General features: G+C 42.4%; 5 gene segments (V, D, J or C); all 5 read right to left on the reverse strand.

The window, feature by feature from the left end:
- Nucleotides 1-427: 427 nt before the first annotated feature.
- On the reverse strand, nt 428-3,857 carry LOC121193476. The segment is given in 2 exon segments: nt 428-980; nt 3,783-3,857. Coding segments are annotated over 2 exon segments (399 nt in total).
- An 81-nt stretch (nt 3,858-3,938) lies between these two features.
- On the reverse strand, nt 3,939-4,820 carry LOC121193499. The segment is given in 2 exon segments: nt 3,939-4,407; nt 4,660-4,820. Coding segments are annotated over 2 exon segments (411 nt in total).
- Nucleotides 4,821-5,930: 1,110 nt separating this feature from the next.
- On the reverse strand, nt 5,931-6,761 carry LOC121193487. The segment is given in 2 exon segments: nt 5,931-6,325; nt 6,632-6,761. Coding segments are annotated over 2 exon segments (423 nt in total).
- A 112-nt stretch (nt 6,762-6,873) lies between these two features.
- Nucleotides 6,874-7,489, reverse strand: LOC121193514. The segment is given in 2 exon segments: nt 6,874-7,236; nt 7,347-7,489. Coding segments are annotated over 2 exon segments (399 nt in total).
- A 67-nt stretch (nt 7,490-7,556) lies between these two features.
- Nucleotides 7,557-9,054, reverse strand: LOC121193479. The segment is given in 3 exon segments: nt 7,557-7,986; nt 8,174-8,840; nt 8,954-9,054. Coding segments are annotated over 2 exon segments (429 nt in total).
- Between the last annotated feature and the right edge of the window lie 4,355 nt (nt 9,055-13,409).

Here is a 13,409-nt window from a genome sequence, read left to right on the forward strand (position 1 = left end):
CTAATATTTTCTTCCAGCTGTTTGTAGGCTTCATTAATCTCTTTCTTTGCTGTTTGTACAGTTTTCCTTTAGGACCCTTGTGAACCTTGAGCTTAAATTAATAAACTGAGGAAATCAATCCTTTACCTGAGCAATGTTTAGATGATGTTTCTTCCCCTTCCTTATTTGTAGGAATTTCATCAGGTCTTTACTTGCTAAATTAAATATAGTTTCCAGATCTTGAAAGGACATTAGGTTTTCATTCCTGTCTAGAACTTCTGCTAATGTGTCGTCTGATCTGCTCTAATGAATGAGTTCAATGTTCCCATCTACTGTTTGCAGAGGTCTCAGCAGAGTTCAGTAGGAAAACACGTCCAGTTGTTTCTCTAAATTCTGGAGAAGAAGGAGCAGCAAGAATCATCCACAGCCAACGTTCCATCTCTACAAGAAGGTTTAAAGCAACAGGAGAAAGTAGCTGATGTTCAACACTGAGTCTGACAATTCTTCTCTTCACAGCAGCAGTTATTATTGACACAATGCTTGAACAGAGAGCACAAGTAGTGCACCGCCTACTTCATAATGTCGCCCTCTAGTGGAGCTAAAAAGTTGAGTTCAGCACTTTGTTGGAAAAAAGGCTTCCAGCAGCTTGTCAGTGAGTCAGCTTGTGTTTTTGTACAGAGTTGTGCTGTTTCCTGTCACTGTGGGCCTCACAGCACAGTAGTACACAGCAGAGTCTGTCACTGCAGCAGAGGAGATCTGCAGATCCATTTGGGTTTGATCCCGACTCACAGTAACATTCAGTCCAGAGACTGGATCTGATAAGAGTCCTCCTGACCCCAGATGAGAGATGAGGAACTGTGGTGGTTTTCCTGGATGTTGTCGATACCAGAAGAAATTTTCATTAGTTGCTTTTTTGGAGTATGTGTAGGACAGAGTAACAGAGCTGCCTTCTGAACTGAACTCTTCATCCTTGACTGGAGTCAGTTGTTCACAGCTGACACCTGAAGAAAGAGACAAATGTTGTTAAAGACCATGTTAAAGTGTGATTGGCTGTTCCAGTGGTTTCTAGCAAACAGATCCTCTAAAGTCATTTCTTCTTCCTGCTTTAACCTACCTTTTAGTATGATGAGAACCAAAGGAAACATTCCACAGTAAAGCAGTGAGAGCATCTTACACACAGTATCTGTGTTATGTATGCTTTAGATATTGAATGCATCTGACAGTGGGAGTTGTTGTCTGTCCTGCTCTTTGACAGTGTTGCTCCTCCCTCAGCCTGTTCCTCCTCTCATATCACTGTATGTTGTAGCAGCTGTAACCACAGTGACTCTGATAAAAGAGGAATTAGCAGAATCCATCTGATATGAAGCTGTGGTTTGAATACCACTTCCCTCCTCTTTGAAGAGGAGTCAGATATCTGTGTTCAGGTTTTTGTACAGTCTCTTCTACACTTTGTATCACTGTGTTTCTAGAGCACAGTAGTAGAGAGCTGTGTCTGCCAGGGTTAGTCTGCTTATGGTCAGTGTAGTTGATGTATATGTTGTTTGGGACTGATATCGTTTATCAGGAATATGTTCAGCTCCACTCCGTGATCTTGCTCCTTTCCAGAGAATAAACTGAGGAGCCTGAAGGTCAGAATGATGTTTGTACCAGTGAAGTTCAGGATGACTATATGTTGTTTCATATTGACACGTGAGTGTGACAGATTGTCCTTCTGTTCCACTGACCTCAGCTCGTTCAGGAGAGATTGTGTCTCCAGCTATTAGTCCTGGAAAAAGTGGAGAAAATGAAGCCATTAGAGCAACATTGTCCATGAGGCTGAGAGGAGAAGACAGTGGAAAATGTCAGTGTACAGTGTTACTCTGTGGACACAAACAGCTCAACTGGAGCTCACATCATAACTAGATTGTACAGGACGTCATGACAAAGACAGATGATTGTGAGTTTTCAGCTGTCAAAGTCATAAAATGGCGGCCAAATATCTTGTTAAAGCAGCAGGTGAACTGAGACACTCATTAGTTGTGAAACTCACCTATGAAGTCAGATAAAAGCAAAAAGAGGTAAAGCAACATGTCTTTGGAGTTGTTGAAGCCAAACAGACAGCAGATGAACAATGTTCTTCCACTGCAGTAGAATCAAGCAACTAAACAGCCTCTCTGCTGCACAGCCCTTCTCCTCAACATCAAGCTGATTGTGCTTTTACTTCCTCAAACATTTCTGCTCTGGAGACACTAAGAATCTGATTGGCTGAGGAGGACTTCAGGGGCGGGGTCAGGTGATCATCTTTATGTCCTCTAATATTTTCTTCCAGCTGTTTGTAGGCTTCATTAATCTCTTTCATTGCTGCTTGTACACTTTTCTTTAGGACCCTTGTGAACCTTGAGCTTAAATTAATAAACTGAGGAAATCAATCCCTTACCTGAGCAATGTTTAGATGAAGTTTTTTCCCCTTCCTTATTTGTAGGAATTTCATCAAGTCTTTACTTGGAAAATTAAATATAGTTTCCAGATCTTGAAAGGACATTAGGTTTTCATTCCTGTCTAGAACTTCAATCTTTCTAATTCCTTCTTCTGAGCCACATTTGAAACCTTAGTCCAGCCTTCCAGGTTTAAATTCTTACTCATGGTTCCATGTGGTGACAGAGATTAACAAGAACAATTGAATGAGTTAAGTTCTTAGGTAGAAACTATTCAGGACTCTGGAAGTTCAGGTCTCAGTGGACCTATAGCGCCTCCCAGAGGGCAGCAGAGTGAACAGGTGGTGGCCTGGATCAGATGAGTCCTTGATGATGTTTGTGGTCCTCCTTCCTTTGAAGATTTTCTGAAAAGCCTGCAACCCCAATGGACTCCAACAGGCAAACTGGTCTTGGTCTATGGTGGGTGGAAGGGAAGATTTGTTGTGCCTTAGGACCAGCCTCTGGAAACACTTCATTACAGTGGCAGTGACAGCCACAGGGCTGTAGTCATTAAGGCTGCTGACTGCTGCTGTCTCTGGGACAGGTACAAAGGTGGGAGGCTTCAATCATTTACTAGAACTTGTGCTAATGTGTCGTCTGATCTGCTCTAATGAATAAGTTCAATGTTCCCATCTACTGTTTGCAGAGGTCTCAGCAGAGTTCAGTAGAAAAACACGTGTAGTTGTTTCTCTAAATTCTGGAGATGAAGGAGCAGGAAACAATGAGTTTGTTCAACTTTCAGAGCAGCTCTGTGTCTCTGACATTTACTGCTTCATTTTCTGTTGTTTGATTCTGATCAGTCCAAAGAATCTAGACTGGATCATAAGAAACCATTGAGGTTGAACAGTGTGTGACTCCCTCTAGTGGATGTTGTGGAGTATTCTGTTGTCTTTGCTCCAAAGGTTTTTGTACAGAGTTGTGCTGTTTCCTGTCACTGTGGGCCTCACAGCACAGTAGTACACAGCAGAGTCTGTCACTGCAGCAGAGGAGATCTGCAGATCCATTTGGGTTTGATCCCGACTCACAGTAACAGTCAGTCCAGAGACTGGATCTGATGATAGTTTTCCTTTTCCTGTGTGAGAGATGAGGAACTGTGGTGGTTTTCCTGGATGTTGTCGATACCAGTAGAAATAATCACCAGCAGCAGCTTTTTTGGAGTATGTGTAGGACAGAGTAACAGAGCTGCCTTCTGAACTGAACTCTTCATCCTTGACTGGAGTCAGTTGTTCACAGCTGACACCTGAAGAAAGAGAAATCTGTTTTTAATCTGTCACAAAACTCTCAAAGAGTGAGTCACATTTCTAAAATATTGGAATTAAACCTTGTTTTCAAATGCAGATTGTAACATACCTGTTAGAGTAGAGACAAACAGTAGAGACAGTAGATTATAGTCTAATGACAGCATGTTGAATAAAGGGAAAGTTTATGGTCTGTGTATTGAACTCTGCTGAATATGGAAGTTCCTCTCTCTTCTATCGTTCAGTAACAGCTCAGCTCCTCCCTGAATCTCTCCGTCTCCTCTTAGATCTGGATTTTCTCTTCTCTTGTGAGCTTCTCTAACTGATTGGTTTCCTCTGGCTTGGTTGAACAGTGTGTGACTCCCTCTAGTGGATGTTGTGGAGTATTCTGTTGTCTTTGCTCCAAAGGTTTTTGTACAGAGTTGTGCTGTTTCCTGTCACTGTGGGCCTCAGAGCACAGTAGTACACAGCAGAGTCTGTCACTTTAGCTGAGATGATCTTCAGATCTACACGTTTCTGTGTTTTGTCAATGTGAGCTGAGAAATCAGAAAGAGTTGGATGAATCAATCCTTCCTCTGTGATGGAGAGCAGGAACTCTGGTCTGGATCTGTGGTTCTGTTGGTACCACTGGATACTGTAGATAGAACCCTCATATTTACAGGTCAGGCTGATGGTTCTTCCCTCTTCAACAACTTCTTCTGTACTTTCTGGCTTGATGCTGTTCATGGAGCCCATGGCTGCAAAATGAGAGTTATTCATGTCAGTTAGTCTGCAAGAGATTCAACCATGAAGAGACTCAACAGAGGTTGTTGACTTTTTCTTCACCATGTGATCATTCTGACATGGATTTAAAAACCAAGACAAACGTCCTGTTTTTCTATCATGGAAAGTGTAAAGTTCCACAGATAAACCTCTGCTTATGAAATGTAGAGCAAATATCTTGTTAAAGCAGCAGGTGAACTGAGACACTCATTAGTTGTGAAACTCACCTATGAAGTCAGATAAAAGCAAAAAGAGGTAAAGCAACATGTCTTTGGAGTTGTTGAAGCCAAACAGACAGCAGATGAACAATGTTCTTCCACTGCAGTAGAATCAAGCAACTAAACAGCCTCTCTGCTGCACAGCCCTTCTCCTCAACATCAAGCTGATTGTGCTTTTACTTCCTCAAACATTTCTGCTCTGGAGACACAAAGAATCTCATTGGCTGAGGGGGACTTCAGAGGGCGGGACCAGGTGATCATCTTTGTTTCCTCTAATATTTTCTTCCAGCTGTTTGTAGGCTTCATTAATCTCTTTCATTGCTGCTTGTACAGTTTTCCTTTAGGACCCTTGTGAACCTTGAGCTTAAATTGATAAACTGAGGAAATCAATCCTTTACCTGAGCAATGTTTAGATGAAGTTTCTTCCCCTTCCTTATTTGTAGGAATTTCATCAAGTCTTTACTTGGTAAATTAAATATAGTTTCCAGGTCTTGAAAGGACATTAGGTTTTCATTCCTGTCTAGAACTTCAATCGTTCTAATTCCTTCTTCTGAGCCACATTTGAAACCTTAGTCCAGCCTTCCAGGTTTAAATTCTTAATCCTGGTTCCATGTGGTGACAGGGATTAACAAGAACAATTGGCAGAGTTCAGTTCTTTAGTACAAACTATTCAGGACTCTGGAAGTTCAGGTCTCAGTGGACCTATAGCGCCTCCCAGAGGGCAGCAGAGTGAACAGGTGGTGGCCTGGATCAGATGAGTCCTTGATGATGTTTGTGGTCCTCCGTCCTTTGATGACTTTCTGAAAAGTCTGCGACCCCAACGGACTCCAACAGGCAAACTGGTCTTGGTCTATGGTGGGTGGAAGGGAAGATTTGTTGTGCCTTAGGACCAGCCTCTGGAAACACGTCATTACAGTGGCAGTGACAGCCACAGGGCTGTAGTCATTAAGGCTGCTGACTGCTGCTGTCTCTGGGACAGGTACAATGGTGGGAGGCTTCAATCATTTACTAGAACTTGTGCTAATGTGTCGTCTGATCTGCTCTAATGAATGAGTTCAATGTTCCTATCTACTGTTTGCAGAGGTCTCAGCAGAGTTCAGTAGAAAAACATGTGTAGTTGTTTCTCTGAATTCTGGAGATGAAGGAGCAGTAAACAATGAGTTTGTTCAACTTTCAGAGCAGCTCTGTGTCTCTGACATTTACTGCTTCATTTTCTGTTGTTTGATTCTGATCAGTCCAAAGAATCTAGACTGGATCATAAGAAACCATTGAGGTTGAACAGTGTGTGACTCCCTCTAGTGGATGTTGTGGAGTATTCTGTTGTCTTTGCTCCAAAGGTTTTTGTACAGAGTTGTGCTGTTTCCTGTCACTGTGGGCTGCAGAGCACAGTAGTACACAGCAGAGTCAGACAGCTGAAGCTTCTGGATCTCCAGAGGAACTGATGTCTTGTTGGCCACAGCATCGATTCTCTCTTTCTGTTTTTCTGCAGGATTACCTGCTGTTGTTGAGACACGCTGCAGCAGAAGCTTTGGAAAATCATTTGCTTCTTGTTTGTACCAGAATAAATAGGAACTTGTGCTACTGCTCTCATATATACAGGGGAGTGTAACTGTCTCTCCTTCAGCAGCAATGACATCTCCTGTTTCCTGGATCACTCTGTCTTCTCCTTTACACTCTGAGGAAGAACAGAACATGCAGAGGAAGAGATCAATCAATAAAGATGATTGATTCAAGGAGATCAATCAGTAGCTTTACAGAGTTATGGAGCCAGAGAGTCAGACACACAGACATGTAGAATAGATGTGATTTTCACTGATCATTGTCACTTTGAAGCATAGAAAGTGTTTTTACAAGCTAACAAATGTCAGCACAAATGATCTGCTGTGATTTTCTCTATCATACACATTGAAAGCTCTGACTGTACAGCTCAGTAATATGTCAAAGTGTTTGAAGAGGAAACATGTTGTGCTTTGTATCTTACCAAAGAAAAGAGCAGCAAGAATCATCCACAGCCAATGTTCCATCTCTACAAGAAGGTTTAAAGCAACAGGAGAAAGTAGCTGATGTTCAACACTGAGTCTGACAATTCTTCTCTTCACAGCAGCAGTTATTATTGACACAATGCTTGAACAGAGAGCACAAGTAGTGCACCGCCTACTTCATAATGTCGCCCTCTAGTGGAGGCAAAAAGTTGAGTTCAGCACTTTGTTGGAAAAAAGGCTTCCAGCAGCTTGTCGGTGAGTCAGCTTGTGTTTTTGTACAGAGTTGTGCTGTTTCCTGTCACTGTGGGCCTCACAGCACAGTAGTACACAGCAGAGTCTGTCACTGCAGCAGAGGAGATCTGCAGATCCATTTGGGTTTGATCCCGACTCACAGTAACAGTCAGTCCAGAGACTGGATCTGATGATAGTTTTCCTGACCCCATATGAGAGATGAGGAACTGTGGTGGTTTTCCTGGATGTTGTTGATACCAGAAGAAATAATCAGTAGCAGCTTTTTTGGAGTATGTGTAGGACAGAGTAACAGAGCTGCCTTCTGAACTGAACTCTTCATCCTTGACTGGAGTCAGTTGTTCACAGCTGACACCTGAAGAAAGAGAAATCTGTTTTTAATCTGTCACAAAACTCTCAAAAAGTGAGTCACATTTCTAAAATATTGGAATTAAACCTTGATTTCAAATGCAGATTGTAACATACCTGTTAGAGTAGAGACAAACAGTAGAGACAGTAGATTATAGTCTAATGACAGCATGTTGAATAAAAGTAAAGTTTATGATCTGTGTTTTGAACTGTGCTGAATATGGAAGTTCCTCTCTCTTCTATAGTTCAGTAACAGCTCAGCTCCTCCCTGAATCTCTCCGTCTCCTCTTAGATCTGGATTTTCTCTTCTCTTGTGAGCTTCTCTAACTGATTGGTTTCCTCTGGCGTGGTTGAACAGTGTGTGGCTCCCTCTAGTGGATGTTGTGGAGTATTCTGTTGTCTTTGCTCCAAAGGTTTTTGTACAGAGTTGTGCTGTTTCCTGTCACTGTGGGCGTCAGAGCACAGTAGTACACAGCAGAGTCTGTCACTGCAGCAGAGGAGATCTGCAGATCCACTCGATTCCTCTCCTCGTTCAGTTCAGCAGTCAGTCCAGGGTGTGGAGGTTTTGCTTTCACCACATCAGGCTCCTTTGTGTCAGTGATGAGGAGAAGATACTGAGGACCTGATCCAGGATCCTGTCGGTACCACTGGAGGTTTTCAGCTTTAACTGAATATTTACAGGACAGAGAAACAGTACGACCCTCTGATGAAAACACTTCAGCTCTGCTGGCAGTAATATCATCCTCCAAGCTGTTTCCTAATGAGGGAAACAAATGATCCTATTAACATCAGAGTCTGCAGCTGTTACTGATGAGTCTTTATCATTTAGATCTCTATCTTTGAAATGTTAAATCCTGAGCTTCAACTAAAAAACTCCAACCAGGTCCTGAGATGCTTTGAAACTGTCTTTGTGTTTCAGGTTTTCTTGTCTGAAACATACGTACCTACGAGAGCTGAGAAGAACAAAAGAGCAGCGAGTTTTTCCATGTTCACTGAGGTGAAGTGTTGTAACTGTTCAGTGAGACAAAGTTGTGAGTGGTTCTGTGAGTTGTGTTTGGTTCACAGCTGAAATGAAACAGTTCTCTGCCAAACAGCCCCCTCTACAGGTCAGTAGGAGGAGACTGGTGTCAGATTATCTTCATTTCTAAAGCTCTTCATCACAGCTGTGTCTCATGAGTAAAAAGAATCCAGACTGGATCATAAGAAACCACTAAGGCTGAGCAGTGTGTGACTCCCTCTAGTGGATGTTGTGGAGTATTCTGTTGTCTTTGCTCCAAAGGTTTTTGTACAGAGTTGTGCTGTTTCCTGTCACTGTGGGCTTCACAGCACAGTAGTACACAGCAGAGTCTGTCACTGCAGCAGAGGTGATGGTCATGTTGATTTGGTTTTGCTCCACTTCAATCTTCAGTCCTTTCATTGAATCAGTTCTTCCTGCTCCTGAAGCAGAGTGAGAGATGAGGAGCTGTGGTGGTTTTCCTGGATGTTGTCGATACCAGAAGAAATAATCAGTGGCAGCAGCTTTTTTGGAGTATGTGTAGGACAGAGTAACAGAGCTGCCTTCTGAACTGAACTCTTCATCCTTGACTGGAGTCAGTTGTTCACAGCTGACACCTGAAGAAAGAGACAAATGTTGTTAAAGACCATGTTAAAGTGTGATTGGCTGTTCCAGTGGTTTCTAGCAAACAGATCCTCTAAAGTCATTTCTTCTTCCTGCTTTAACCTACCTTTTAGTATGATGAGAACCAAAGGAAACATTCCACAGTAAAGCAGTGAGAGCATCTTACACACAGTATCTGTGTTATGTCTGCTTTAGATATTGAATGCATCTGACAGTGGGAGTTGTTGTCTGTCCTGCTCTTTGACAGTGTTGCTCCTCCCTCAGCCTGTTCCTCCTCTCATATCACTGTATGTTATCAACAGCAAAAGCACAGCTCAATATATTTTACAGCTTTAAGCCCAGAAAGATGAACCTCTGTTATTCTGCTGGCTTTTCTTTTTCTTTCTTTTGCTTTGGACACATTTTCACCATCATCATCCAGTCAATCAGGAATCTTGTCAAACATGGTCTGAAAAGCCACATGGCAGCATTATAATTAATATTCAAATTATTATCAATCATTGGAAAACTCCTGAAGCATTGGACCAGTTGCTTTTACATTTTCTACACACGGTGCTCTCCAGCTTTTTCAGTTGGACTCTCCTGCCTGGTAAATCTTATTGAACAAAAAAGTTTTTTTTCCCACTGATTTAAAAATAATGAGATGCATATGCTCTGTTATATATTAGCTCATACCTTTGTTCAGAACACCCCATAATGACAATGTGAAAACAGTTTTTTAAATGTTTGCAAATGTTTGATAAAGAAATCACATGTACATAAGTATTCACAGCTTTTGCCTTAAAGCTCAAATCCTGCATCCTGTTTCCACTGATCATCTTTTAAATGTTTCTACAGCTTAATTGAAGTCTACCTGTGGTACATTCAGTTGATTGGACATGATTTGGAATGGCACACACCTGTCTATATAAGGTCCCACAGTTGATAGTGCATGTCAGAGCACAAACCAAGCATGAAGTCAAAGAAATTGTGTGTAGACCTCCTAGACAGGGTTGTCTCAAGGTACAAATCTGGGGAAGCGTACAGAAAAATTTCTGCTGCTTTGAAGGTCTCAATGAGCACAGTGCTCTCCATCATCTGTAAATGGAAGAAGTTTGGAACCACAAGGACTCTTCCTAGAGCTGGCCGGCCGCTTAAACTGAGCAATCGAGGGAGAAGGGCCTTAGTCAGGGAGGTGACCGAGAACCCGATGTTCACTCTGTCAGAGCTCCAGTGTTCCTCTGTGGAGAGAGGACAACCTTCCAGACGGACATCTCTGCAGCAATCCACCAATCAGGCCTGTATGGTAGAGTGGCCAGACGGATGCCACTCCTTAGTAAAAGACACATGGCTGTCCACCTGGAGTTTGCCAAAAGGCACCTGAAGGACTCTCAGACCATGAGAAATAAAATTCTCTGGTCTGATGAGACAAAGATTGAACTCTTTGGTGTGAATGCCAGACGTCATGTTTGGAGGAAACCAGGCACCGCTCATCACCTGGCCAATACCATCCCTACAGTGAAGCATGGCGGTGGCAGCATCAGGCTGTGGGGATGTTTTTCAGTGACAGGACCTGGGAGACTGGTCAGGACAGAGGGAAAGATGAATGCAGCAATGTACAGAGACATCCTGGATGAAAACCTGCTCCAGAGACCTCTTAACCTCAGACTAGGACAGTTCATCTTTCAGCAGCACACAGCCAAGATAACAAAGGAGTGGCTTCAGACCAACTCTGTGAATGTCCTTGAGTGGCCCAGCCAGAGCCCAGGCTTGAATCCGATTGAAAAGCTCTGGAGAGATGTGAAAATGGCTGTGCACCGGCACTGCCCGTCCAACCTGATGGAGCTTGAGAGGTTCTGCAAAGAGGAATGGGTGAACCTGGCCAAAGACAGATGTGCCAAGCTCGTGGTATCATATTCAAGAAGGCTTGAGGCTGTAATTGCTTCCAAAGGTGCATCAACAAAGTACTGAGCAAAGGCTGTGAATACTTATGTACATGTGATTTGGGATTTTTAATTAATTTGCAAACATTTCAAAATAACGTTTTCACATTGTCATGATGGGGTGTTGTGTGTAGAATTTTGAGGGGAAAAATGAATTTAATCCATTTTGGAAGAAGGCTGTAACATAACGAAATGTGGAAACGTGAAGCACTGTGAATACTTTCCAAATGCACTGTATGTTTTGATTCCCGTTCTGTGCAGCCTGAGCTATAACACCTTGAACTGCTACAAGGCGCACACATTGTTCCTCTGATACAGATACAGAGGCAGACGTGATGTTGTCTTTCTCGCTCAAGGAAACCAGCTATATCTGCATGTTTTGACTTTATGACTATCAGCTTGAGGGGAGGTGGACATCCTGTGTGTATAAAGAAGTACAGAGACTTCTCACCTTGGAGTATTACAAAGATCCCTTTCTGACCCATGGTTGATGTATGCTACTTCTTACAAGAATAAAACACTGTAAGCTTTGATAATCTCCGGGTCTTGGCTGATTTGGTTGGACTTTTCTAACACCCACCGAATCTTGTTAGTGTGAAGTCTTCAGATTAACTTTAAGTTATTTGTGTATTGATTTTCTTGTTGTCTTCATGGTGTGTTGTGTTTGAAGCATCATCCAGGTGGTTTGTCATTGATGTGGATTTGCTGCTCATGTGAATCCTCCCAGTGTTTCATTAGCAGCTGTAACCACAGAGACTCTGATAAAAGAGGAATTAGCAGAATCCATCTGATATGAAGCTGTGGTTTGAATACCACTTCCCTCCTCTTTGAAGAGGAGTCAGATATCTGTGTTCAGGTTTTTGTACAGTCTCTTCTACACTTTGTATCACTGTGTTTCTAGAGCACAGTAGTAGAGAGCTGTGTCTGCCAGGGTTAGTCTGCTTATGGTCAGTGTAGTTGATGTATCTGTTGTTTGGGATTGATATCGATTATCAGGAATATGTTCAGCTGTGCTCCCCTTTGCTCCTTTCAAGAGAATAAACTGAGGAGCCTGAAGGTCAGAATGATGTTTGTACCAGTAAAGTGCAACATAAGTATATGTTGTCTGATATCGACATGTGAGTGTGACAGATTGTCCTTCTGTTCCACTGACTTCAGTTCGTTCAGGAGAGATTGTGTCTCCAGCTATTAGTCCTGGAAAAAGTGGAGAAAATGAAGCCATTAGAGCAACATTGTCCATGAGGCTGAGAGGAGAAGACAGTGGAAAATGTCAGTGTACAGTGTTACTCTGTGGACACAAACAGCTCAACTGGAGCTCACATCATAACTAGATTGTACAGGAAGTCATGACAAAGACAGATGATTGTGAGTTTTCAGCTGTCAAAGTCATAAAATGGCGGCCAAATATCTTGTTAAAGCAGCAGGTGAACTGAGACACTCATTAGTTGGGAAACTCACCTATGAAGTCAGATAAAAGCAAAAAGAGGTAAAGCAACATGTCTTTGGAGTTGTTGAAGCCAAACAGACAGCAGATGAACAATGTTCTTCCACTGCAGTAGAATCAAGCAACTAAACAGCCTCTCTGCTGCACAGCCCTTCTCCTCAACATCAAGCTGATTGTGCTTTTACTTCCTCAGACATTTCTGCTCTGGAGACACAAAGAATCTGATTGGCTGAGGAGGACTTCAGTGGGCCGGGCCAGAGAAAAACCTTTCTTTTTTTTATTGTGAGGAAACAAGCATTTAGATAATAAAGGTTTACTATTTGGATCAAACCACACTTTGTCAGTGAGAGAATAACCTGCTTTCTTCCATGCATGTCTCTGTTCAGGTTTCTCTCTGGTCTGAAGTAGGTGTTAAAATCAGCTGTAGGTGTTAGTGGTGTTTCAGTCGTGGCAAGACTCTGAACAGCATGTTTTTGTTTTGTGGCTGCTTTTGCAGGTACATCTGCTCTGGCATTTCCCTGTGACACAGAGCCAGTGTTATTAGTGTGCACCTCTTGTTCGTAGACAGCAACCAGTGAAGGGAGGAGGACAGTGTAAAGAAGTGCATCAGCCTAGGTGTGGTGGGCAATAGGTTTTCCTGTAGATATCCATAAAATCCTTTTAGGAGGCTAAAATCCTGTACCACTCTCTGTGCTATCTGCTGTCAGTGTAGAAGTTGCTTAAGTTGGGGCAACTAGTTCTGCAGCTTGTGCAGAGAAATTTGAGGGAAGTGGTGTGGAAAACTTTTTTCAATACTCAGTTTAGGCTTGTTAATTTAGAAATAAGCTGAACCCCAAACCTTCCTGTACAAGTTTTGTTCAGTCTGTCGTTACTTGTAATGTACACTACTCACAGTAAGTTAGGGATAATGTGAGAGACTCAGTGGATGTCATACATACGGTGTTTGTTTCATTTCAGAGATTTTTGGGATAGGGAGGAAATTGTATTGGGGTGATAGACACACGTCATTTTGTGTTTTCCATGTAATGGGCTCACTGTGTACAGTGTGACTTACATTTTGGGGCCAATACCAAAAAATACTAAAAGAAAACCCTTTTCAATGTGACATCAACTTCAACATTCTGTGGGTATAAAAGCTGGTATTGTCAGTAAGTCATTCCAAGTTCATCATTCAAACAGCCATGAACACACGAAGT

The sequence above is a fragment of the Toxotes jaculatrix genome, chromosome 14, assembly GCF_017976425.1.
Source record: "Toxotes jaculatrix isolate fToxJac2 chromosome 14, fToxJac2.pri, whole genome shotgun sequence".
Classification (NCBI taxonomy): Eukaryota; Metazoa; Chordata; class Actinopteri; family Toxotidae; genus Toxotes; species Toxotes jaculatrix.